A 24,368-nucleotide genomic window follows, 5' to 3' on the forward strand; every position below is an offset into this window, starting at 1 on the left:
AACAAATGAAGGTATAACTTTAGGGACAGGATACAAGAGAGACTAAAAGGGAAAAAATAATAAAATGGTAATCTAGAACATATTCGAAGTAATGTTACAGTCAGAGATTGAGCTCCCCACTATATCTTGTCACTGACCTCTTCTTCAGATTTCTTATCCTTCTTTTTCATCTCCCTTATAGCTCTCTTTAGCTGTGGTTTCTCCACTGTAGACTGCGGACTGATCCTCAAACACGTTCTTTTCTCCTAGGATGTCCTCTTCTATTTCCTTGCTAGCTCCATCCACCGTAAGACCCTCAAATACCTGCATTCCACCAGATAAAGTTTCAAACTGATAGTAATAAAACATAACAGAGAGGTATGATGCAAATTAACAGTAGATCTGGTGTAGACTATACATATATTTAAATTTCTTTTCTTCAAAGTTCAAATGACGTTTTCTTTATGCTCTTTCAACACCTGTTCATCTATCTGGGAGTTCTCTTTAAGTAGTGCTTTTCTCCAGCAGTGTCCGTTGAGTGCTCCTGGAGTGTTACCTCTTTTACTTTTTAGTGCACTTTACAAATAATTATAGGAACATAGCTTGTCAAGCAAGATTAAGATAACAAAAGAAACGAAAGAAATTCAATTATGGAAAACACTACACGGAAAGAAACTAAATTATAGACTAAAAGATGAATTATTCAGTTTCACCTCTCCAGCAGGTTTACATTGCTCCCCTTCTATCTTCCTCCAAACTTGCTCAAATTTTTTCCTCTTCGGTACATATAACAGACTCTTCTTTGTTTACCTTTTCAATGTTTTCACTAGATCAGATATCCTAGCTAGATTTATCGCCATACCTATAGGGAAGTGAAGCTGGAATCTTCAGTATAAAATGAAAGAACAGATCGAAAAACAGAACAAATGTAGGAGATACTTTTACAAGTGCACTGGGGTCAACTAGAAACACTGGGATCAAGTAATCTGTCAAACTGGATACAGCGTATCAAAAGAGACTCAGCTTCCATGCTTTTCTTGGGTCTTACCTCTTCATTTTCAATTTTGATATTGCGTGCAACACCACTTGTATGTATCCGATCTTCATCCCAGTTCTTGTTCCAACTCAATATTCTTTTGCTCCTTTTTATTTTCATACATATTCTGACAAACGGTTTCATCTGTAAGGAGAAATCGTGCATGATCATCACCAGCGCCATCTTCCTCCATTTCCCTCTCCTCAATAACCTCACAAGAGGTACGGTAGTAATTTAGACGCGAGTGCTCAAAAAATGGTGCCACAAACGCAATGTAGCTCAAGAACTCAGATAGTAGAAACAGCTCAGTTACAGATTGCTCGTGAAGCTCTGAACTCAAGACTTGTGGCTGCCAGGGAAGAGGATCAAAGGGAATTCACTCCAGTATTGAGCAAAAAGAAGTTAAAGCAAAGGGTCTAATGTTTCTCCACCAAATACTAGTTCCAAGTCATGTTGCAGCAAGAACATGGCAGCAGATGATGGGGCAGTATGACATGGAGCTAGTGCACCAGCTATGACCACTGAGTTAATAGAAGTAAGTCCTCATTGTCCGATGCTGAACATTCGGAAGTGCTACTGTATCTTCCCTAGATTTCACAGTCTATTTGTATATTCCCCTCCCTCCTTTTTTATTTTTAAATTAAAATTAATATTGCTGACTTAGCAAAACAAAGTCTCTACTCGTTCGATTGGAACGAATGTACTTGTAGACATTGTTTTTCTTTGATCTTCATATAGTAAAAAAAAATTATTTGGTGATTTATAGACAACCATATTCAAGAGGGTTTGGCTATTAGAGATTCTGCAGCAATTAAGTTTTAAACTTAAAGATATATAATATCATGTTCCTATTCTAGAAATTTTGAGGTTTTTTCCGCTTGAAATGGAACTATGAATATTGATGATTTCAGAACGAAGATAATTCTCAGAAATAGTAGTTCAAGGCCTAACTAAAATAATTGATAAGCATATGGAGTGTGAATGACTCAAACGGCAACATAATTAGGACCAACAAATTCTTTCATGAGGTCGTAGATGCTCTCGTCCTTGAGAGCTTCAGCAGCAGCTATTTCCTCATCATCATTAGTCCTAGGGATTTTATGTTCTACCTGCGCCCAAAGAACACATACAAAGCAAGTGTTTCTGATTCCACGAGCACAATAGACATCCAAGAGTAAGTAGCCAACAAGGCAAAAGCTTCAATGAGAGAGAGCAAAGCAATTGCTAGCGAGTATAAGCAAATAGCAAAAAAGAATCGTCTGAACAGTTTTACGTTCTTAAAATTCAATTTAGCTTTCCCTTCAACCTGCCCAGCCCGAAGCAGATGCCTTGTTGTCCATATAGTAGGAAAAAGCAAACCTACCAAGCTAAAACATTCGAAACAACGGTGAAGAGTGATAATATCCAGACACCATGATTCATCACAGGTTAAGCTCATGGCATAATAAACGTTCACAATATTGTTAGCAGAAGAAAAGATAACTAAATTCAATGGTAATTTCATTTTGCACGCCACAGTTTATTTCGTACAATATCAAAGTCGATATTTCGGCAATGGCTCAGGAGCAGCTGATCAATGTAACTGAGTAGTGGAGCTGAAGAAGCAACCAAGCCTTCTTTCTACTGTGGGCGGAGACGCCAAAGTCCACCAGCAAGACCCCAACCATTTATTGACTTTTCGCGTTGCTTTATTTTGTAACTAGAAATCGACTTCTTTTAGTTGGAGAACTGTTTATAGTATATGAAAATGTAGTTGGAAAAAGAGAATTTTAGATTATGTTGCACCCGAGGTTATAAAATTCGATTTAACATATTATATTTTCCAATTTGGTCTATATTGTATTACAAATTATGTGATTGATGCTATAGTATGACGATATGTACTCAAGTATGCTGCTCATGCTGAGCAGATGTCAAACAGTGATAAGTTTATATTTGGAGATGGTGTACAAGCGCTTTGCTTGTCTGGGGAACACAAGAGGCGGATTGTTCAAAAGATGTGTTCTAAGAGAGCTAGAAAAGACTAGGATAACAGATAGTGGTTTTTGCTTCCTCAGACCTGCTATTTGTAGCTGACTAGTTCTGAGAAATCCTCTCCTCCAATGAAAATCACATGTGGCTTGTATGATGAGGATTGGTAAAAGGTTTGCTGGCAAAACCTTCCGTGAAGTCCTTGTTGGTCCCGCGCTCGACCTTGTAACTTTTTTGTCAGACAACGTGTCAGTCTGCTGAGTCTCCCCTCTTCAATTTAGGTTAGATCAGACCAGTTGCACCTAGGAGGAAGTGGCTGCAGGGCTTGGATTTTGCTCATCAAGTGGCCCTCCAAGTAGCCTTCAGAGTTCAGACCACATTTCTTATATCTATTCGCATTGTTCTGAATTCGCAGAGTACCACCTGTCATGCCGCAAGGTTGGGCTCATACTTTGGCTTCTACAAAACTTTTTGCGATCACGTAAGGCATCTGATGAGGAGTATTCTATGATGATAATTGAGGCAGGATCCAGAAAAGAGCAAAGACTGAGAAAGACAATACTAGTGATAGGACAATACATGATATTCTAGAAATCTAGAACCATTTCCTTTAAAATTGATGTAGTTATAGGCATAGGAGATGTGAGTGAGCCTAGGGGCCGGCACAAACTTAAGTGACAGTGGGCACCCGTACGCGCCTCTAGGCTTCAGGGCCAAGGGTACGTTGAGCTCGATCAGAGCTAGGCAAGCCTTTGATCCTGTGAAATATTTCCAGGAGTTCTGCATAAGAGCGCGACCAACGACACTCTGTTACTTATGACGCTTGCAAAAGACTTGTTTTGGTTTGTGAACTTAGAGGTGCCCTAGGTTATCTATCCATCATTCTGCTGCCTTAAATCAGTTAAGTGTGTGCTTCAACTGAGAGTTTGTTGTTGTATTTTTTATGCAAAGCTGATAAGTTATGAACCATGAAATTTAGTTGTTTCTAGTAACATATATATTCCACTGCTTGCACTCCGTGGTCGGGTTTTTTTTTCTTTTTCCTCTCAATTTTAGTCATTATTTAGAATCATTGTTAAAGGTTTATCTTTCTTTTTTAAAACAGAATATCTATCATTTATGTTTGAAACTGAACAAGTGATATCTTTTATATACTAAGGCTTTAATTGCTTTTTATTAAATTATTGATGATCTTATATAAGCATCTATCATTTCATAGAAGTCAATGGCATCCCAACTGATACGCGAATGGACCGGCATTCAACAGTTCCCGGCAGCCACCCAAACAAAATTACTTGAATTACTGGGTAAACTAAAGCAAGAGGTTTGTTTCTTTGCTAACTTGAAACATTCTCTTTCTAATTTTCCACATATTCTCAAAATTCTATAGTGAATTATTTCTTTTTGTTAAGTATTTTGACACATGTAGAATGTGAACACATTAACAATCCTTGTAATGGGAAAAGGTGGAGTTGGGAAATCATCGACTGTGAACTCCCTGATTGGGGAACGAGTGGTAGCTGTTAGTGCTTTCCAGGTTGGTGAAGTAGCGATGGTTATTTGCTTACAATAAAGTATCTTGACGAATTAAATCCTTGTGGACATTTATTTTCCATTATGATCTTTTTCGTCATTGTTTTGTATGATTTTTGCGCTAAAATTGTGATTTTATCTGCAGTCTGAAGTACCACGACCAGTTATGGTCTCACGCTCGCGGTCGGGATTTACATTGAATATTATTGACACTCCTGGGCTTATAGAAGGGGGGTATGTCAATGAACAGGCTCTTGATACTATAAAATGGTTAGTAGTGGCACACTGGCACTGCATACATATCTTTCTCAGAATATCTTTTATATCATTGACTGACCTTTCGCAGTTTTAGTGCATCTTTCCTGATGAGATAGTACGTTGTAGTAGTGAAAATCTTTTCCTTTGTATGAGGTGGGTAGTCACCTCTATTCTTCAATTGGTTTTTACTACATTGCCGGATGTTTAGGAGGAAATTTTTTCAACCGAACTGTGTATTTGTAATCTCTCTATTTTATGATTTTAGAACCACTTCCCTTAATTATTCTAATCAGCTCCCTCTTTTTTAAACAATTTACCAAAAACTCTCTCACTTTATTGAAATTAGAATTAGCTTCATATTATTTAAAATAATTTAGAAAACCTCATTCACATCACTCAAATTATATTCAACCCCTCTTAATATTTTTATATTATTTTTTAAATTATAACTGACAGATTTAAATATTTGAAAAAACACCGATGTTCGTATCAACAAGCCAGCTAGTATGCGTATCAACAAGCCAGCTAGTCATAGTTTTCGTGTACGTATTTATTCCTTTTGTAGTAAATAGTCGTGTACGCACTTATTCTCTTCCCGCTCAAAATAGCTACCCACACTGATATAAAAATGATTAGATCATATCGTTCCTCACATTGATCATATCATACCGATAAAAATATATATATATATATATATATATATATATATATATATATATATATATATATATATATATATATATCGTTCCTCGATCACTTGAGCTGCATGGCTTCTGCTGATGTTGAATACCGTTGTTTCGCTGGTGGACTTGCATGGGCTACCGATGCTGTTTCTCTCGTTAAAGCTTTTGGTGTTTATGGCAGCATTCCTGAGTGTAAGATTATTATCGACCGTGAGACTGGAAGATCGAGGGGATTTGGATTTGTGACGTTCTTGAGTGAGCAAGCGATGAGGGAAGCTATTGAGGGCATGAATGGACAAGAGCTTGATGGAAGAAATATTACTGTGAATGAAGCTCAGTCTAGAGATAGCGGTGGTGGTGGAGGTGGCTGTCGTGAAGACGGAGGTGGTGGTGGGTACAGCCGTGGTGGAGGCGGTGGTGACCGAGGATATGGTGGAGGTGGATCCGTTACTCGATCTTGGGGTGGTGACTCTGATGGTAATTAATTTGATGAGTTATTAAATTTTGTTTTATGTTCATTTGGTTCTGGCTGAGTCTTTGTTTTTAGGCGTGTGATTTCAAATAATTTATCTCAAAAGAATCCACATATAGCTCATCCATACGGAAGAGCTGAGGGCAATAGCACCATCTAGCTACTATATCAAACCCAAGCATAAAAGCATGGACGAAATCAGCAAATTTTTGTAGGTTGATTACTTATATCAGGTGTGTCTGACTTAGTCTTCAGTTCAACCTTCCGAGCCTTGAGGTTCATAAGAATGTACGTCAATCTTCATCTGCTCATAGACAGGAGTGTAGATCTCCATCCAAGCTATATCTTTAAGGGTGTATAGGTACAGCGACTTTATGGAATTTGAACACGGCCTTCAGATATCTCCTGAGCTTTCAGAGGCTCGAATTTAGGCTTTGTTGCATGAAAAACAGATACTGATTTGGGTTCAATAGAAACCCCTTTCGATATATCCATCTCCATAGAAGATGCAGCTTGATTAATTGGATTCCATGATTAAAAAAATTTATAGCTAGTTCAACAGTTCCAAGACTTCTAGCAAACAAAAACCTTGAGAGAAGTACGTGTGGCTGTTGGCTGGTTGGGAGTAGCTGAAGAGCCGAGAAACTCTCCCTAGAGTCTGCGTGAAGGTTTGCTTAGGTCGGGGAGAGAAAGGTGGTTATGTTTGAGACTTTGAGTCTTGTTCACGGACTGTAAGGTTTTTGACCTCTGGTTCTCTATGTTAGTTTTAGTTTGGTTCTGGTTCTCTCGCGAGTGTTTGATGATTTATATTCCCTGTGTTCTCATGTGAAAAAGGGGAAGAAACTAGTTGCTGAAGGAAGGAGGTTTGGGTTGTAAGCACATTTAGACATAAAACATTTGGTTAACACTGAACACTAGACTCTGATCATACAAAGTAATAAAAACTTAAGGGTGTAACTGTTATGCTTTGTGTGGTTATGTGCAGTAGTACTGTTAATTATTATTAGATCATATCGACACAAAAATTAGTTGCATTTATATATTTGTTAAATTAATATCATCGAAGTAATATCTTTCAGAGATAAAGGAGATCGAGGAGGAGGAGGTGCCCAGGGAGGAGGGGAGGATCACAGCCCCGTTTGGTAAGTATGTTAATTAAAGCAATATTATTCTGGCTAGAGTTTCTCTTGATTAAAAAGTATTTACTTTAGGCAATGTAATTAAAAGTAACTGGTATTGCATAAATGCATAATGAACGGATGGTTTAGTTTTAACAGTTGTGCTTTCTTAGATATTAGATAGATAGAAGATCAAAATGTTGTATATTTCTAAGAGCATTCTCAATGCAAGTCACTATGAGGGGAATTAGGGACTTGTGATTGAGATCGATGGAGGTAAAAACCCTTGCCCAATGCAAAGGGACTCTGAGGGGAATTAGGGTGGGGAATTGAACCTAGCACCTAAACAAAATAATACAAACTCCAAACCAACATGCTACTATGTATTTCTTGAATTAGAAATTCATTTTGATATATAATATCAATTCATTTTGATATATAATATCAATTAATATTGAATTAAAACATGTATTTATTCATTTTATTATTGTAATTATTAAAAAAATTGCTAAATAAACCTCAATTGGTCTGACCGAGTCGAACCATGGTTGAACCTGGTTGAACCATTTTAACAAAAAATCGGTTCGATCATTGGTTCGGTTTTCAAAACATTGGTCTCGCGTCTATTTTCGATTTTTTTTCGTTTTTTTTTTTCCAAACGAGATGTTTCATTCCGTCCTGTGAGTTTATTTGACTTTTTTCGTTTTTTTTTTCTTTCAGACGGGATATTTCATTCCGTCTGACATTTTTTTCGATATTTTTTCATTTTTTACATTCAGACGGAGGAATGAAACATTCTATCCGAAGTTTTAAAGTCACATCTGCTTTAAGCAAGCTTTTCACCTCAAAGGTAACCCCGAGAAATAGTTCAATAGTTCCAAGACTTCTAGCAAACAAAAACCTTGAGAGAAGTGTGGCTGCTGGCTGGTTGGGAGTAGCTGAAGAGCCGAGAAACTCTCCCTAGAGTCTGCCTGAAGGTTTGCTTAGGTCGGGGAGAGAAAGGTGGTTATGTTTGAGACTTTGAGTCTTGTTCACGGACTATAAGGTTTTTGACCTCTGGTTCTCTATGTTAGTTTTAGTTTGGTTCTGGTTCTCTCGCGAGTGTTTGATGATTTATATTCCCTGTGTTCTCATGTGAAAAAGGGGAAGAAACTAGTTGTTGAAGGAAGAAAGAGGTTTGGGTTGTAAGCACATTTAGACATAAAACATTTGGTTAACATGAACACTAGACTCGATCATACTGAGTAATAAAACTTAAGGGTGTAACTGTTGTGCTTTGTGTGGTTATGTGCATGAGTAATCTTGTTAATTATTATTAGATCATATCGACACAAAAATTAGTTGCATTTATATATTTGTTAAATTAACATCATCGAAGTAATATCTTTCAGAGATAGAGATCGAGGAGGAGGAGGTGCCCAGGGAGGAGGGGAGGATCACAGCCCCGTTTGGTAAGTATGTTAATTAAAGCAATATTATTCTGGCTAGAGTTTCTCTTGATTAAAAAGTATTTACTTTAGGCAATGTAATTAAAAGTAACTGGTATTGCATAAATGCATAATGAACGTATGGTTTAGTTTTAACTGTTGTGCTTTCTTAGATATTAGATAGATAGAAGATCAAAATGTTGTATATGAAACGCCCATATATGTTGGACATATTTCGTAACAAACCCACCGAATATAATGGACAAAATCCTTTGCTACAACTGAAGGTAGATATGCTTTATCTATCTAATATAAGATATGCTTTATCTAATAAAGGGTTTCCAAGTTGAGGGGGAGACTTGGACCGAGGCTTTATAAGGGTTTCTATTCTCAAAAGGAAGCGTTGGAGAGTTAATAGAAAAGAAAAACCGTACCTTTGTGTTTGGTTGATGAACCGCAAGCTATAGAGAGGATTGTTTGGCTGATTTGTTTGCTCTCCATTACTCTTCTCACATATGTATCTAGAGTTGTGATTACTTGTGATGCTATTTTGAGAGGAATAAAATTCCCAAAGCCAAAATCCAAATTGATTAAAGTTGTTCCTGCGAAAGGAAGAGTTATGCTTGCTGAGATTGCAAGACGAAGGTTTTAACGTCAAGGACTACAAGTGGAGAAGTGTGATATTCGAAAGAGTCAAAGATAGAAGGAAGAATGCGGTATTCGGGTAATCATGGGATTTGATCCCCGTTGTGAGTAGTTCTTTCTTTGAGTCTTAATACTTCGATGTGAGCACAAAACATTGTAATACTTGATTTTATTGAGTGGATTTTTTCCACTGCTTGTGAAAGGCAGTGGCGTGGATGTTCCCAGTGATTGGGTTTACCACGCTAAAAATTCTCTCGTGTCTTGTCTCGTTTTATTTTTCAGTTTGATTGTCATAGATAATTGTTTAATTATTTGCTGGTGCATGATTAAATCTAATTGTGAACATTGAATTCAACGAGATTACTCTTGTGAAATCTTATCTGGGAATTTCAATTGGTATCGAAGCGGGTGCTCTTTGTTTGGGTTTAACAGCCCTAAGAGTTTGATTTTTTCCCCAAAAGATATATTTTCTTTTCCTGATGGAATTTAATAAACTTGGATCAACTAACAGATCTCCATTTTTCGATGGGTCTAACTTTCCTTATTGGAAGGTTAGAATGATTGCCTATGTACAAGCCTTAGGTGATGATGTTTGGGTTGCTATTGAGAATGGCTGGACTTGGCCTAGTGTGACCATTGGAGAGGGTGCTGCTGCTGTCACCACTCTCATAGCTAGGAATAAATGGAATGAAACTCAAAAAACTCTATCTAGTTTTAATTCTAAAGGTCTTAATGCTATATTTACGGCTATGTCACCTAATGAGTTTCGGCGTATATCTTCTTGTACCACTTCAAAAGAAGCTTGGGACAAACTATGTATGACTCATGAGGGAGACAAAACAGTTAAGGAAAGCAAACTTGAGTTATTGACCACCCAATTTGAGACATTGAGAATGGAGGAAAGTGAAAGTTTTGATGATTTTTTTGTTAGACTCCAAGATATTATTAACAACAGTCAAGCTCTTGGTATTAATTATCCAGATGTGCAGATTGTCCGAAAGATTTTGAGATCACTTCCTAAGAGATTTAGGTCACATAAAGATGCTATTCAAGAAGCACATGATCTCAAAACCATGTCGGTGGATACTTTAGCTGGTAAATTAAAAACTTTTGAGTTTGAGTTGGAGATGGAGAAACCTAAGAATGAGAAGACTCTAGCATTCAAGGGTACCTCCTTAGCTTCTAAGTCTAGGATTTTCTCACATCATGGTGTCTCACATTGACTCGATAGTGATGATGATCTCGACCGAGATTGATTGAGGTGTGAGTAAAGAGTTTCGAAGACTCATAAAAAGGAAACATGCGATGAAGTCTGATCTTGTCTTAGGAAAGAAGACCATATTCAACAAAACTCAAGTGGACATGAGTAAGGTGCAATGTTTTAAATGTAAAGAATATGGTCACTATGCCCATAATTGTCCTACAAAGACTTCTAGTAATTATGAAAAGAAAAGATCAAGTTTAAAAGTCACTTGGGATGATAGTGGTAGTGATTGTTCGACTGATTTTTTGAATGCCACTTGTGAGGATGATGATCTTGCTGCTAATGTTGTTGCATTCACTTCTAGCATTCATTCACATGCCTTGTCTGATTTTTCTGATGATGTTAGTGTTCATGGTAGTACTAGCCTTGATATTGAGAATGTTGATTGGGAGGATATGTCTGCTTCTACGGCTAAAAAGTATGTCAAACTTGGTAAAGCTTACAAGAGCATGTCTCCCAAGGTTGAAATACTTGACAAAGAAAAAACTGTTTATGTGACAAAGCTTGAGAGTTTGGAGAGTGAGTTTAATTCCCTTGAGATGAAATTCAAGTCTACAATGGTTGATCTTGAGCATACAAAGACAGATTTAGTTTCAACTCAAGAAAAGCTCAATTCATTTTCTGTTGGCTCCGAAAATCTTGATAAAATGCTTGGAGTGGGAAAAGCTTCAAGTGACAAGAGAGGTCTTGGATTTTCTGAAAATACTAGTACATCAAAGAATACCTCTCGTGTCACTAAGTTTGTAAAGGCAACTACACCTAAAGTTCTTCCAAATTTAGCCATTTTTAAGAATAGTTGTCTTGAAAACTATGGGTAACGCTCAAAAGAAGAAGCCTTTTAGAGTTTTAAAATGCTATAACTGTGGTAGGAGAGGGCATTTGACATCATATTGTTGGGACAATCATTATACTTTCCCTGATCCTTATTCCATTGGAAGGGGATTTTGGAAGCCTACTCACCAGCCCACCTTCAAACCAACACATATGGGTTTTAGAAATCAGTCCAGGACTTCTAAGCATAAGAAACATACTAAGGGAAATGGCAGTGATAATAACAACAATTCTTCATCTTCATCTATTCATGTGACTCATGCATATAGTTCCTCTCACAGTAGTAGATCCATATGGGTGCGGAAGGATGAGTTGAAGTTGCTATTAGACTTGCGAAAGTCTGGTGGTAGTCCATCTCAAGGATGAGAGTTGCATTCTTTATAGCCTTGTGCTTCCTGTTCTGCACACAGGCTATGTCTTAGTGTTTTGTAGGTTTTGTTTCCTTTGCATTTTGTTTTCTGTTTAGCTTGTTTTTCACGTTATTTTTCTCCCACTTCTTTGCACGCATCTGTTTTCTTATTGAGACTATAGAGTGTGAGAGAGAATGCATTTGATTAGATTTTCAAACAAAAAGAGATGCACATGTTGAATTTATTCATGAACTATAATTCTCTTACTAGCATCCAATGTTTATTGTTTTATTCTTGTTTCTTGTTGTGTGAAGGTTCATTGATTAAATTTCAGTTCATCTGATTTATTGTGATATCAATCTAACAATGAATATCTATCATAATGTTTCGCCATTTTTTTTTGATTTTTGCAATACACACACAACACACTTATGCCACTATTTAGGTCTTATAGTTTTTCACATGAGCTGAATGACATATTTTCTATAAGTTTGTGAAATCTCTGCAACTCAACGTATTATATATTTTTTAATTTATGGAGCACAGGCATGTAATCACCCAGGTTGGTAGATTCGTAGGGGTTTAAGCCTGGTAATCTAAGGCCAACTGGTCTGGACTTACCAATCGACAACCTGTTACAAGGGATGGTTCCTCTCCACTATATAAACTCTTCCTATCTCTCTTTTGGAGCACAGGCATGTAACCACCCGGGTTGGTAGATTCGTAGGGGTTTCCACCTGGTAATCTAAGATCAACTGGTCTGGACTTACCAATCGAAGGCCTGTTACAAGGGATGGTTCCTCTCCAATATATCAATGTGAAAAAAAAAATAAAAAAAAATACACGCTTGCTGTATAATCTATCTATATATTATGAGTTATGGATTTCACTCACTTATGCTTCAATTTTGTCAATCCTCACAAGTGGGTAACTATGTTTCCTAAATGCGTGTGTTTAGGCCTTTGGAGCACGAAAAAGAATTCAAAAATGTGGCTTGGCATTATGGCAGAAATTTAAGTTGGGATTCATGTTTCAATTGATTATATGAACTGTTTTTTTCTACATTTTTCATGGGACAAGGTGCAAGTTTGAAATTAGTTTTCTTGCTGCCATGTTTTTGAATTATTCTCCATGAACATGTTCAACTTTGGTTCTTAATTGTTTGATTGCATTTTTCTTTCATGCCTTCAATTGTTAAGGGCATCGATTCTGCCATGTGTCAGTAAATTGCGCATAACTTTCTGCTCTCTTATTTGTTTTACAAACAGTTTGTTGTTCCTGAAAATAGACTTCTCAAGCTTTCCAATGGTACCAACCGTGTCTTCTAACTCCTACTGGTTCAGTACAGGACTTCCTGCTAAATGTATGGGGATGTTGTGCCATCAAGACTTTAGAGTTTTGGATCTGTTTGAAGTTTTCTGGACACATGCAGGTGTTGTTCTTTTGATGTCTCAGTTCCATTTCTTATGGAGCTTTTCTAATGACTGCAGGATGCAATTGTCTCACTGCTGAAACTGTTTGAGCATTTCTGATATATTTTGACAGAGGTCTAGGTAGGTTTGATTAAGGGGGAGTTGCATTGGTTTAGGGGGAGGTGTACGGATTAGGAGGAGTTTCCAATAAACTTCTACCAAGGATGCATTTGTTTAGGGGGAGTGTATGTTGCATTACATACCTTTTGAGTTTTCAGTTGCATAGTTTTATTCAAATGCCTCACATGCTGCCAGTAGATATATCATTGAGGGGGAGCACATTGTTTGTTTATCTTCCTGTTTTTCTAATGGACTGCTTTTCGTCAAAGGGGAGAATAAAGATTTTTACTCGACATTTGCTGTGTTTGCTTCTACTGCCATTTATTTCTATCTATTATACTGTTTTTTTTTTTACTTTTGCATATTTTAGTCTGTCTTTCGTGACAAAAAGGGGGAGAATGGTTTGTGATTCCTAGAGCTTGTTATATTTTGGTATCATGATGTTTTTGTTTATTGTGCATAGCTACAATAACTTTCACGATCTCATCCGAAGTTGAGCTGAATTGGAGACAGTACAATGCATTGGGTGTCTTGAGTTTGGGAAGTCTCGAGTCATTCAGTGCACTTTTGTTTTCTCATAAGTGAGGCCGACTACTTAGTTGTGCAGGTGGTTTTGTCACTAAATGATATCCAAAGGGGAGATTGAAACGCCCATATATGTTGGACATATTTCAGAATAAAAACCACCGAATATAATGGACAAAATCCTTTGCTACAACTGAAGGTAGATATGATTTATCTATCTAATATAAGATATGCTTTATCTAATAAAGGGTTTCCAAGTTGAGGGGGAGACTTGGACCGAGGCTTTATAAGGGTTTCTATTCTCAAAAGGAAGCGCCGGAGAGTTAATAGAAAAGAAAAACCGTACCTTTGTGTTTGGTTGATGAACCGCAAGCTATAGAGAGGATTGTTTGGCTGATTTGTTTGCTCTCCATTACTCTTCTCACATATGTATCTAGAGTTGTGATTACTTGTGATGTTATTTTGAGAGGAATAAAATTCCCAAAGCCAAAATCCAAATTGATTAAAGTTGTTCCTGCGAAAGGAAGAGTTATGCTTGCTGAGATTGCAAGACGAAGGTTTTAATGTCAAGGACTACAAGTGGAGAAGTGTGATATTCGAAAGAGTCAAAGATAGAAGGAAGAATGCGGTATTCGGGTAATCATGGGATTTGATCCCCGTTGTGAGTAGTTCTTTCTTTGAGTCTTAATACTTCGATGTGAGCACAAGACATTGTAATACTTGATTTTATTGAGTGGATTTTTCCACTACTTGTGAAAGGCGATTGGCATGGATGTTTCGCTGATTGGGTTTACCACGTTAAAAAATTCTCTGTGTCTTGTCTCGTTTTATTTTTCAGTTTGATTGTCATAGATAATTGTTTAATTGTTTGCTAGTGCATGATTAAATCTAATTGTGAACATTGAATTCAACGAGATTACTCTTGTGAAATCTTATCTGGGAATTTCAGTATATACCTTCTAAGAGCATTCTCAATGCAAGTCACTATGAGGGGAATTAGGGACTTGTGATTGAGATCGATGGAGGTAAAAACCCTTGCCCAATGCAAAGGTGACAAAGCCACGGACTATGTATTTCTTGTATAAGAAATTCATTTTGATATATAATATCAATTAATATTGAATTAAAATATGTATTTATTCATTTTATTATTGTAATTATTAAAAAATTTGCTAAATAAACCTTAATTGGTCCGACCGAGTCGAACCATGGTGGAACCATTTTAACAAAAAATCGGTTTGATCATCGGTTCGGTTTTCAAAACATTCTATTTTCGATTTTTTTTCATATTTTTTTTTCAAACGGGATGTTTCATTCCGTCTTGTGAGTTTATTCAATTTTTTTCGTTTTTTTTTTCTTTCAGACGGGATATTTCATTCCGTCCGATATTTTTTTTTCGATATTTTTTCATTTTTTACATTCAACGGAGGAATGAAACATTCTATCCGAAGTTTTAAAGTCGCCTCTGCATTAGGCAATCCTTCACAGCTTTTCACCTCAAAAATAGCCCAAAAAAAGAGAAATCGTCCTACATGGAGGTGAAAACTTGTTGTTTGCATTGGGAATGCTATAAGGGAATGACATGGATCATTAGGCCCAGCCCACGGCATTGAAAACTTGAATGGTTAAATGCGGTGGTGAACAAGATAATATTTCTGAAAAGAAGATGAGAAAAACCCTTCCATCAATCTCAAAACAGCTATGACTCCTTAAATTGGGCTTGTCGATGCCGAAGAAAAAAGCTGATTCACTGACTTCTTCCTTGCTATCACATCAGATAAGTCTCAAAAAATCATGCATCATTGTTTCCTTTACTGTTTGCCACACGAAAACGAATGCGGAAGCGTGACAATTGGACAAAGAAGATTGAATGTGGTGATAGAAATCGACAAAAAACAAATCAATTAAAACACTTACCAATGCAAGTTTAATAACCAATAGAAGTGGAGACGAGATTTACGTGGTTTGGCGTTAGCCTAATCCACCAAGCAAAAGAGGAGAATTTTACTAATCAAGAGATAAACAAATAGAGTACAATCACTCACAAACGAATCCTGAAGAATTCACAAACTCTCTCTCACAAATTGAACCTTACAAATCCCACCAACTGGTCTCGTATTTATAGAGGTGGGTATCAAATTAGAATCCTATTTAGAATAGAAAATCAAAACCTTAACTATGTGGTTTATCCAAATCTGAGTCGTATACCAACAATTTGTGCCTCCTAGTGAATGTGAATCAACTATTGCAAAGGAGGACGAGGATGGAAAGATCTATATAAGACGTAAGAATCAAATACACATAGTGGTCTGCATAACCTCAAATTACTTTGGTCACAAATAAAGTATACAACTATACGTGTTTACACTAGATTGTCTACTTATTTATTTATTTTTCTAATGTGATTTTCTTTTATTTTCTTTTTATTTTTCTATTTCTTTTGAAGTGAACTTTATTTATAATAGAGGTTGAAGTTTACAACCGAAGCAACTAGGTGGAAAGAAATGAAAACCCCAAGGTGTAAGTGGGAATCAAAGGGATACTGCCACCAGGGCCTTGCCCAGCTGAGTTGCTGGACACTTGCAAAAAAAATATGCTGCATTAAAAACTATGTTTAGTCAATAGTTTCAAAACTCTGAAATGTCCAGTGATCTAAAATGCTTTGTGGAAGGAGGGGGCGGAGCGAGGATGTCTAATCAGGCTAAGCGTTAGGCGGTCAATATTTTTTTTATTAAGATATATTAATTTAATACTATGAGAATTGAAGAAAACAAACCTTAATTCTTTTTATATGCATGAGTTCCCCATTCAAACATTTTCCATAGTCCAAAGTTCAAACACAGGGAAAAATACTTCATAGAATGGCTTAATAGTTTTCCACTTTTCCCAACCAGACAAGTCCTTGATTCAGACAAACTAAAAAAATGAACAAGTCAATTAGGTCCGAACCCGTATTCTTTATATCCTTCCAAGACTGTCTTTACCCGACTCAAACTTGTGTGTATGCCTGATACAGAATTTTCTCCAGGAAGTTCTCTTACATCTACATTTGTAGTACTTCTCCTAGGCTCTGGGACCTTATCTACTCTGGACGCTTCTTTATTCACTGCCAATGTAAGCCTTAAACCGGACTCGACATCTTCATCATGACCACCATCAAGAATCTATCCTCGCGCCTTATTAGCTTCAGTAGCAAGTTATATACCTACTGGTCAAGATATGTGAGGTTGGCCCAAGGTCTTGGGTTCGCTTCCCACCTTCGTTGGGAAAAAAGGGAATAAAGTTCTACTATAAAAGAAAAGCTTCACTAGCAAGTAGTATACCCACCTTTCTCTGATTCCTTCTCTTCTTGCTGAAAAAGCTTGATTTAATTGAAGATAGACAAATTGTACCCGTTGCTAGTTTGCCTAGTTGGATTAAATCGGTCTAGTCAGGCACCTGGTTGGCCTAGCCAAATTCCCAAACGGTTAGAGGTCTAGGTGAGTCAGTGAGGCACTGCCTAGCTCCTAATGACCGCCTAAGCGGCCTTCTAATCCCGATTTTAGAACATTGTACATATCTAAATAGTAGTAATGCATCAACATGTTATTAAATGAATTTGGGTTTGGCTTGACACTTTAACCTACTCATTCATTTGCCTTCAAATATATTCACTTTCATAACCAAAAGCTAAAATGGAGTACTCCTTAGAGAATAAATGATATGCTTAAACATGATGAGCATCCAACTTAAAGTTAATTGGTGATAAGTGGAGATCCTCATAAAAATTTACAATATACTACAAGGCTTCACACATCTTATATAGGACTTTCATCGAATATATATGTTTCAGCAAGATTTGCCAAAACACACCAGTTGAGGGTTGGAAGTAATGTTTTTTGGAGATGGTGGTTGGGGAAAGATGAGACTGGACTTTGGTTTTGAAGTTGCCTACGTACCCAAAGATATTGCTTGGGATCAAGTCTCGATGCGTAGTTCTGAAAAAATGACAAAGGTTGGATTTTATAGGTAGGATCGGTGATAGTTACTTCCTCGTTCTCAAATATTCCAATCGTGGGATGAAGTTGGAGAACTGGCGGGAGAACTGTCAAATCGTGGGATGAAGTTGGAGAACTGGCGGGTGAATTGTCCAATCATGGGATAAAGTTGGAGAACTGGCGGGAGAACTGTCATGGGATGAAGTTGGAGAATTGGCAGGAGAACTGTCCAATCGTGGGATGAAGTTGGTGGAAGTTGTTTGACTCGCAAAACATCGTGGGATGTAAGCGTGGGCTTTTTGTAGATAAGCTCTGAGCATGGGCTCTGAGCGTAGGCTTTTTCATAGATAAGCTCTGAGCATGGGCTTTATATTGAAATGGGCTTTTATTGGGCCACATTTGTGAGGGCCGGAACATCGCCCTCTCTTTGTTACATGGGCAAGGCCTGTGTGGCAAAGAAGTATTAATATTTATGGTACTTGGTAGGTTAGTAAATTGGTAAAAATAAAAATGATGGGAGTTAAAGGCAAATAGATTTTTTTTTTTTTTTTTTTTTATATATATAATTTATGTAGAGTTCATATAAATTTGGAATTTGATATTGTTGAATTGATTGTATAATGGTGAAAATATGTAATGGCAGTTTGGTAAATATAATTGTGTTAGATTGGTTAAAGATGAAAGGCTATAGCAGTGACACAACTGCCCAGGCCAACGTTTTGGTACATACTAAAGCTAGAGGTAACTTCACAAGTCCTAAGCTAAGACTTAATTACTTTGTATAAGAACATGTGACCTTATGGCTGCAAGGTGGTGGCGGGGGGTGGACTTGAAAGGTAGAATGGTGACAGGTTCCAGAATATGGTGTTCCTATCAATACCAATCCCACCACTGGTGGTTAATGAGATCAATGCAGCGACTAATCCTGCATTTCCAGCCAATGTAGGTTCTGTGTGGCTTCTATCCTTGCGATCATCTTCAAATTTATCAGAGTTGTAAGGCCCACCAACCATCGCTCCAGTAATCTCGTTTGGATTCAGTTTTGTGCTATAAAACCATGCCCATCCACCATGGCAAGTGTAGACCTTCTCACTTTTCGTATTGCCACTTGGCCGCTAGATAGAAGCACCGTGGTGACGCACATACTTTGGGAACTTGTCTCCATAACCCACCAAGTAGCTCATGTTCATCGGGTTGGCTCCTAAGATGTAATTCACCTGAGAAGATGCAAAGAACCGTAGTTTATCCGATGATATAAAATAGGGGCCACAAAACCATCCAGGAACACCAGTTGCATTCATATAATCAGCAAAAAGGGATGCTAAAAATGCAGCATTTGCCACGTATTGCAAAGATTGTGGACGACCGTGATTTTGCAAAATCAAGCAGCGGCAATTCATTCAGCTCAAACCGTAGACCATTCTCCATTCTCCACAATATGTTTCTTTCCCTCAAAAGTATTTGAGCCGTAGACCATTCTTCATGATAATTTTGGCAGAAGATGATCCTTTAGGTAACCGTTGCAGCTACTCAAAGTTTTTCAGCGGCTATTCAAAGGATCAGCACACCAGTGGCTACTCAAAGTTCTTCAGCGGCTATTCAAAGGATCAGCGCACCAGCAGCAATTCAAAGTTCTTCAGCGCACCAACGGCAATTCAAAGTTCTTCAGCGGCTATTCAAAGGATCAGCGCACCAGCGGCAATTCAAAGTTCTTCAGCGGCTATTCAAAGGATCAGTGCACCAGCGGCAATTCAAAGTATCGAGCGCACTAGCGGCAATTCAAAGTTCTTCAGCGGCTATTCAAAGGATCAGCGCACCAGCGGCAATTCAATAAATCAAGCGGCATCGGCAGTTCATAGCGTCGGCAATCAAAGGATCGGCAATTGATTTATCGAGTAACAATTATTCAAAATCTGATTAGCAAGTTCAAACAAACTGATCGGTTTGGATATTATCCCTCGGTTTTTGAATGTGTTGTTCAAAGTTCAGAACTTTCAAACTCTTAGAACTTTGAACAGTGAATAACTCGATCCGACAAATAAATTGCTGGGTTCGAAACATCGGTTTCGAATTTCGTATGAAAAAGGCAAAAAGGAAATCAAATTGAAGTGCAATAGGTCGGCAACTTGAATTTGTTATTGGTCGGTTTCGTATAAACAGTGCAATAGGTCGGTTTTTGGATTTGTTATTGGTCGGCAACTTGAAGTGGTTGGTCAATTTTAACCATACTAATTGGATGTGGAGAAGGATTTTGATATAGAACCGGCTTAAAGAGTTACATATATAAATAAAGGTGGGTTGAACTTCAAAAGGAAGGTTGGTGTTTCAGTAGGTAACAAATAGGATATTGAACGGGTAGTAAACTAATTAGTTTATATTGAGGGAAGACTAAGGAATATTTCGGTTCATCGAGAGATCGGTTATAGACCGCTCAGTTGTGAGTGGTGATCGGCAATTGGGAATTGAGAGGTTTTTGGAGTTTTGCTGTGAAAGGATATATATCTGTTGTGAAGATAGATTTTTGGAGAGTTGTTGCAAAGGGATATATATCTAGAAACGTAGTGAAATGGGAGAGTAGAACAACCGTTTGTGACTCTAGCTTGCGGGTTCGATTATTTTATAAAAGGGGGAGACGAAAGGTATTGTGTGTTGGAGTAGAGACAAAAGGAGAACTTGCTAGGCTGGAGTTACAGACTATTAGACCGAAGAGAAACTTGAGAGAGCAAAAAGGTTTGCAGATCTTCTTTTCTTAAATCAAGCCGTCGATTAAGTGTTCGAGACTTCTTTGTTTATAGTTAGTATATTCTCTGCTTGGATCTCTCTTTTAATCAAAACCTAATATTTTTTGCTTAATGGAAAGAGTTTATAATTTGAAGAGGAGATGGGGTGATAAAGGGGATTTTAATATGAATAGGGTGGCGAAGGGTATTGATTCTAATAGTTTGAGAGCACAATATGATATTGGAGATGATGTTTCTATTGAGTATGTTGGTAGCGATATCGACCAAAAATGTGAAAATGACTAGATAATTTTATTGTTTTCACATTTTTGGCTTGGTTGTAGTGTTCCATTTTGAAAATCAGTTTCCAAGTTATTAGCTCGATGGAGAGTACATCCTTTACAATTATCTCCTGGCTATTGGGCTATATTTGCCCATGTAGCGAGAATTTGTAAGGTTTATCAAAAGAGTATGTCGTCAGACCTTTTGTTTGAGTTATTGAAGCCTCTACAGCAAAACAAGGCTTCTTCTAAAAGTTATGCGTTGGGATATCATAACCATCACAACTAGAATTATAGGTTTTATGGGATGCCTTCTAACTACAAGAATGCGAAATTGTATGGTTTTAAGATCAAAGGCAATTGGAGGTTCGAAAATATTGATTATCCTAACAATATATCAAGTAAGATGTTAACTCAATTTTCTTATAATTATAATTTTAAATAGTTAGCATCACATTTTGATTATCTTGTTCTTTTTTTTTTATATATATATAGGGGATTTTCTGAAGTTTCCAAATAAATCAGTGTTTAGCAGCGAGATGATAAAAAAGAAATTTGTTAGTTTGTTTAGTCATAATGCAGATGTCTATGATCTGTCGTTTCCAGACGATATTGTAGATTATTATCATGATATAGAAACTGGACTGCTTAATGAGCCTAGGGAATTAGCACCTTACTGTGGCTCAAAGAAGAGAAAGAATGTTATTGAAGATGATAGAAGTGAAGATGACGAAGAAGTAGAAGGAGATGACTCTGAGGATAGTGGACAAGAAAATATTAGAAAGAAGAAAAGAAGCGTACATCCAAAAAAGATGGATAAAAAACTGGGGATAACTCAAGTAAAATTGAGGAAGGGATTGAGAGTCGAGAAATGGTACGTATATAATATTTCTTTTAAAATATCATATATGTAATACCTATAATATGTTTTGAAATGATGTTTCATTATGACAGGTTTTTTGTCTTCCTACACAAAAAACTACTGATGTGCTTGATATTGATGATGATGATGATATCGGTGGGGAAGCGATGACTAACAGTATATCTGGACTTGATGTTAGTGTTGATCTTGTTTTTGTGATTTAGAATAATATTCGTTATTGATTGTTTAATGGTTCTTTTGGTAATATAGATTGAAAAAGTTTTTGATGGTGGAGATACAATGGGTTCAACTTTTGTTGTCAAGATCAATTTTAGAGTGCCAACTCCTTTTGGTGGAAGTAGTTTTGGAGTTCCAACACCTGTTGTTAGCACCAATGCTGGTGTAGCAACTTCTGCCGATGGCACCATTGCTGGTGTGTCGAGTTTAGTATCAACTGTTGTTGGCACTAGTGCTGGATTGCTGACTTCTATTGACACCGATGCAAGCGTGTCAACAGAAGTGTCTACTGTGGTTAGTACCAACATCATTGTTGGCTCAACTGTACCTTCTTCAATGCAGCCAGGGATGAGCGGCAGTTCTACAACGCCTGTGCTCATCACTCCAGACGTGCAAGCCTTGGCAATTGAAGGTTAGATGTTGAATAGTTATTTTAATAGTATTGACTTATTATTATATATTATTATTTTAAATTATTTTGTCTAATATTTCAGATCCAGAGTTATTGTGTTTGGATTATCAACGAAGTGTAGATTTTGGAAAAACCGTTAATATGTTGAATTCAAAGCTTGCAGAGGTAATTTTGTATGTGTGTGTGTTTTGTGTGTGTGTGTGTGTGTGTGTGTGTGTGTGTGTTTTTTTCACATTATTTTTGTTCTCTTAGGCGTCGAAGCTTGGGGATTGTGCTAAGAAATCTTAGAAGCTAAAGAAAATTATAAGATTAAAACCAATGAATATGCGCAATTGAGAAATATTTGGAAGGAGAGAGAGCTCATCTTTCAGGAGAATGAACGATTGAGAGGAGTACTTTTGAGAAATGAAGTAGTTTTGCACGACTATGAGATGAAAATGAATATCATGAAAGCTAAATTGTCGAAATAGAATCAAGAAATTGTTGTTCTTAGGGAGCAGAAGGTTTTGAGTGATGAAGTTGAGATTTTAAAATGTGAGAAATTGGACTTGGCTAAACGAGTTTGCGAGGCTGAGGGGATTAGAGGAGATTACAAGGTACTATTGGAAGAGAATGCATTTTTGAAGAAGGAGTTAGATGAATATCATGAGAGGGTGGAAAACTTTAGGGTTGGGTGTGAAGAGAAGGATGATATGATTGAGAAGCATGCAGTTGAAACTAAGAAATCTGGGGCGTTGTTGCGTGAAGCATCGGCAAGTGTTGGACTTTGGAAATCGAGAGATTCTGAGAAACGGGAAAAAAAATTGCAAATTTGTCCGATTATTATACTATGTGTTATAGGAAGTTGGAAGATGTATCACCGCCGGATCTAAAAGGTGTTCCAGCCCAAAGTGGAGGATAGCATTATCTTTGCAACTTCTTGAGTGAAGTTTTTTGTTTTTATTGTTAGGATGATGTGAGGTTAGGTTACGGTTTTTCTTTCTCGATTATGTTTTTTTTTTTCCAATCAGATTCATAATATTTGGTTTTATCTATTTTTATTAGATTAGTAATCGTAATAGGTCCATCAAAATATATAAGAGTTGGGTAATCCGCCTTAAGGTAGGTCGGCAAAATAGATATAAGTATTAAGGATAACGTGAATTGGGGTGTTGCCTCCCCATAATATAATAATAACGCATTAATAAATTTTGGGGTGTCGCCCCCCCAAAGTGTAATGATAACATAATGAAATTTGGGTTGTTGTGCGCCCCATAGTGTAATAATAACGTAATGAAATTTGGGGTCACGCCCCCAAGATAACGTGAATGAAATTTGGGATGTCACGCCCATAGTGTAATGATAATGTAATGAAATATGGGGTGTCGCCCTATAGTATAATGATAACGTAATGAAATTTGGGGTGTCACCCCCATAGTGTAATGATAACGTGATTAAATCTGGGGTGTCGCCGCCCCCATAGTATAATGATAACGTAATGAAATTTGGGGTGTCGCCCCATAGTGTAATGATAACGTAATTAAATCTGGGGTGTCGCCGCCCCCATAGTGTAATGCTAACATAATTAAATCTGGGGTGTTGCCGCCCCCATAGTGTAATGATAACTTAATGAAATCTGGAGTGTTGCCGCCCCCATAGTGTAATGATAATGTAATGAAATTTAGGGTGTCGCCGCCCCCATAGTGTAATGATAACATAATTAAATTTGGGGTGTCGTCACCCCTACAGTGTAAGTGTAATGATAACGTAATGAAATTTGGGGTATTTGATTCCTAGTTAAAACGAAAGATGGATTGAATTTTATTGAATTATGAAATGATTACAATGAATGAAGAACAAAATATTCAACGATAAAACTTTTTCAAATGAAAAGCATTCCATGGCTTGACAAATTTTTCTCCAGTGACTCTACGAAGGAAATAAGACCCTTTAGATGCTGGCCTATCAATGATGAACGGTCCTTCCCAATTCTCTGACAGCTTCCCAGATTCAATGAGCTTCTGTTTTTGGCTAAGTACCCAATCTTCTGGTTCAAAACTCTTGAGGCGGAGCTTTCTATCATATTTGCGTTTCATGTCTGCCTGATATTTTATTAGACATTGTAAAGCTTCTTCTAGAGTTTTATCGATTGAGTCTGCCACCAAAGTTAGAGTAGCATCATTGTTTCCAATTTGTACCGCTTCTGTCCTTGTAGTTGGTGCAATTAATTCTGTAGGGAGGACAACATCCATGCCATAAGCTAGGTTGAAAGGGGA

General features: G+C 37.2%; 1 protein-coding gene, 1 long non-coding RNA gene and 2 pseudogenes across 2 annotated transcripts; 3 read left to right on the top strand and 1 right to left on the bottom strand.

The window, feature by feature from the left end:
• The first annotated feature begins 2,598 nt into the window (after nucleotides 1-2,598).
• Nucleotides 2,599-4,877, top strand: LOC147501593 (translocase of chloroplast 34-like). Its single transcript, XM_086603806.1, has 4 exons — nucleotides 2,599-2,680; nucleotides 4,204-4,310; nucleotides 4,416-4,523; nucleotides 4,665-4,877. The coding sequence occupies exons 2-4, from the start codon at nucleotides 4,212-4,214 to the stop codon at nucleotides 4,869-4,871; spliced, it is 414 nt and encodes a 137-aa protein (XP_086459932.1). The 5' UTR covers nucleotides 2,599-2,680; nucleotides 4,204-4,211; the 3' UTR covers nucleotides 4,872-4,877.
• A 663-nt stretch (nucleotides 4,878-5,540) lies between these two features.
• Nucleotides 5,541-5,945, top strand: LOC147501594 (small RNA binding protein 1 pseudogene; annotated as a pseudogene).
• A 12,453-nt stretch (nucleotides 5,946-18,398) lies between these two features.
• LOC147501595 (endoglucanase 9 pseudogene) lies at nucleotides 18,399-19,001 on the bottom strand (annotated as a pseudogene).
• Nucleotides 19,002-21,858: 2,857 nt separating this feature from the next.
• Nucleotides 21,859-22,902, top strand: LOC147501596 (uncharacterized). The gene is made up of 3 exons (XR_015219837.1): nucleotides 21,859-22,113; nucleotides 22,196-22,278; nucleotides 22,366-22,902. It is a non-coding gene; the product is annotated as an uncharacterized LOC147501596 (long non-coding RNA).
• The last annotated feature ends 1,466 nt before the right edge of the window (nucleotides 22,903-24,368 follow it).

This window comes from Coptis chinensis, chromosome 4, assembly GCF_015680905.1.
Source record: "Coptis chinensis isolate HL-2020 chromosome 4, ASM1568090v1, whole genome shotgun sequence".
In the NCBI taxonomy this organism is placed as follows: domain Eukaryota; kingdom Viridiplantae; phylum Streptophyta; class Magnoliopsida; order Ranunculales; family Ranunculaceae; genus Coptis; species Coptis chinensis.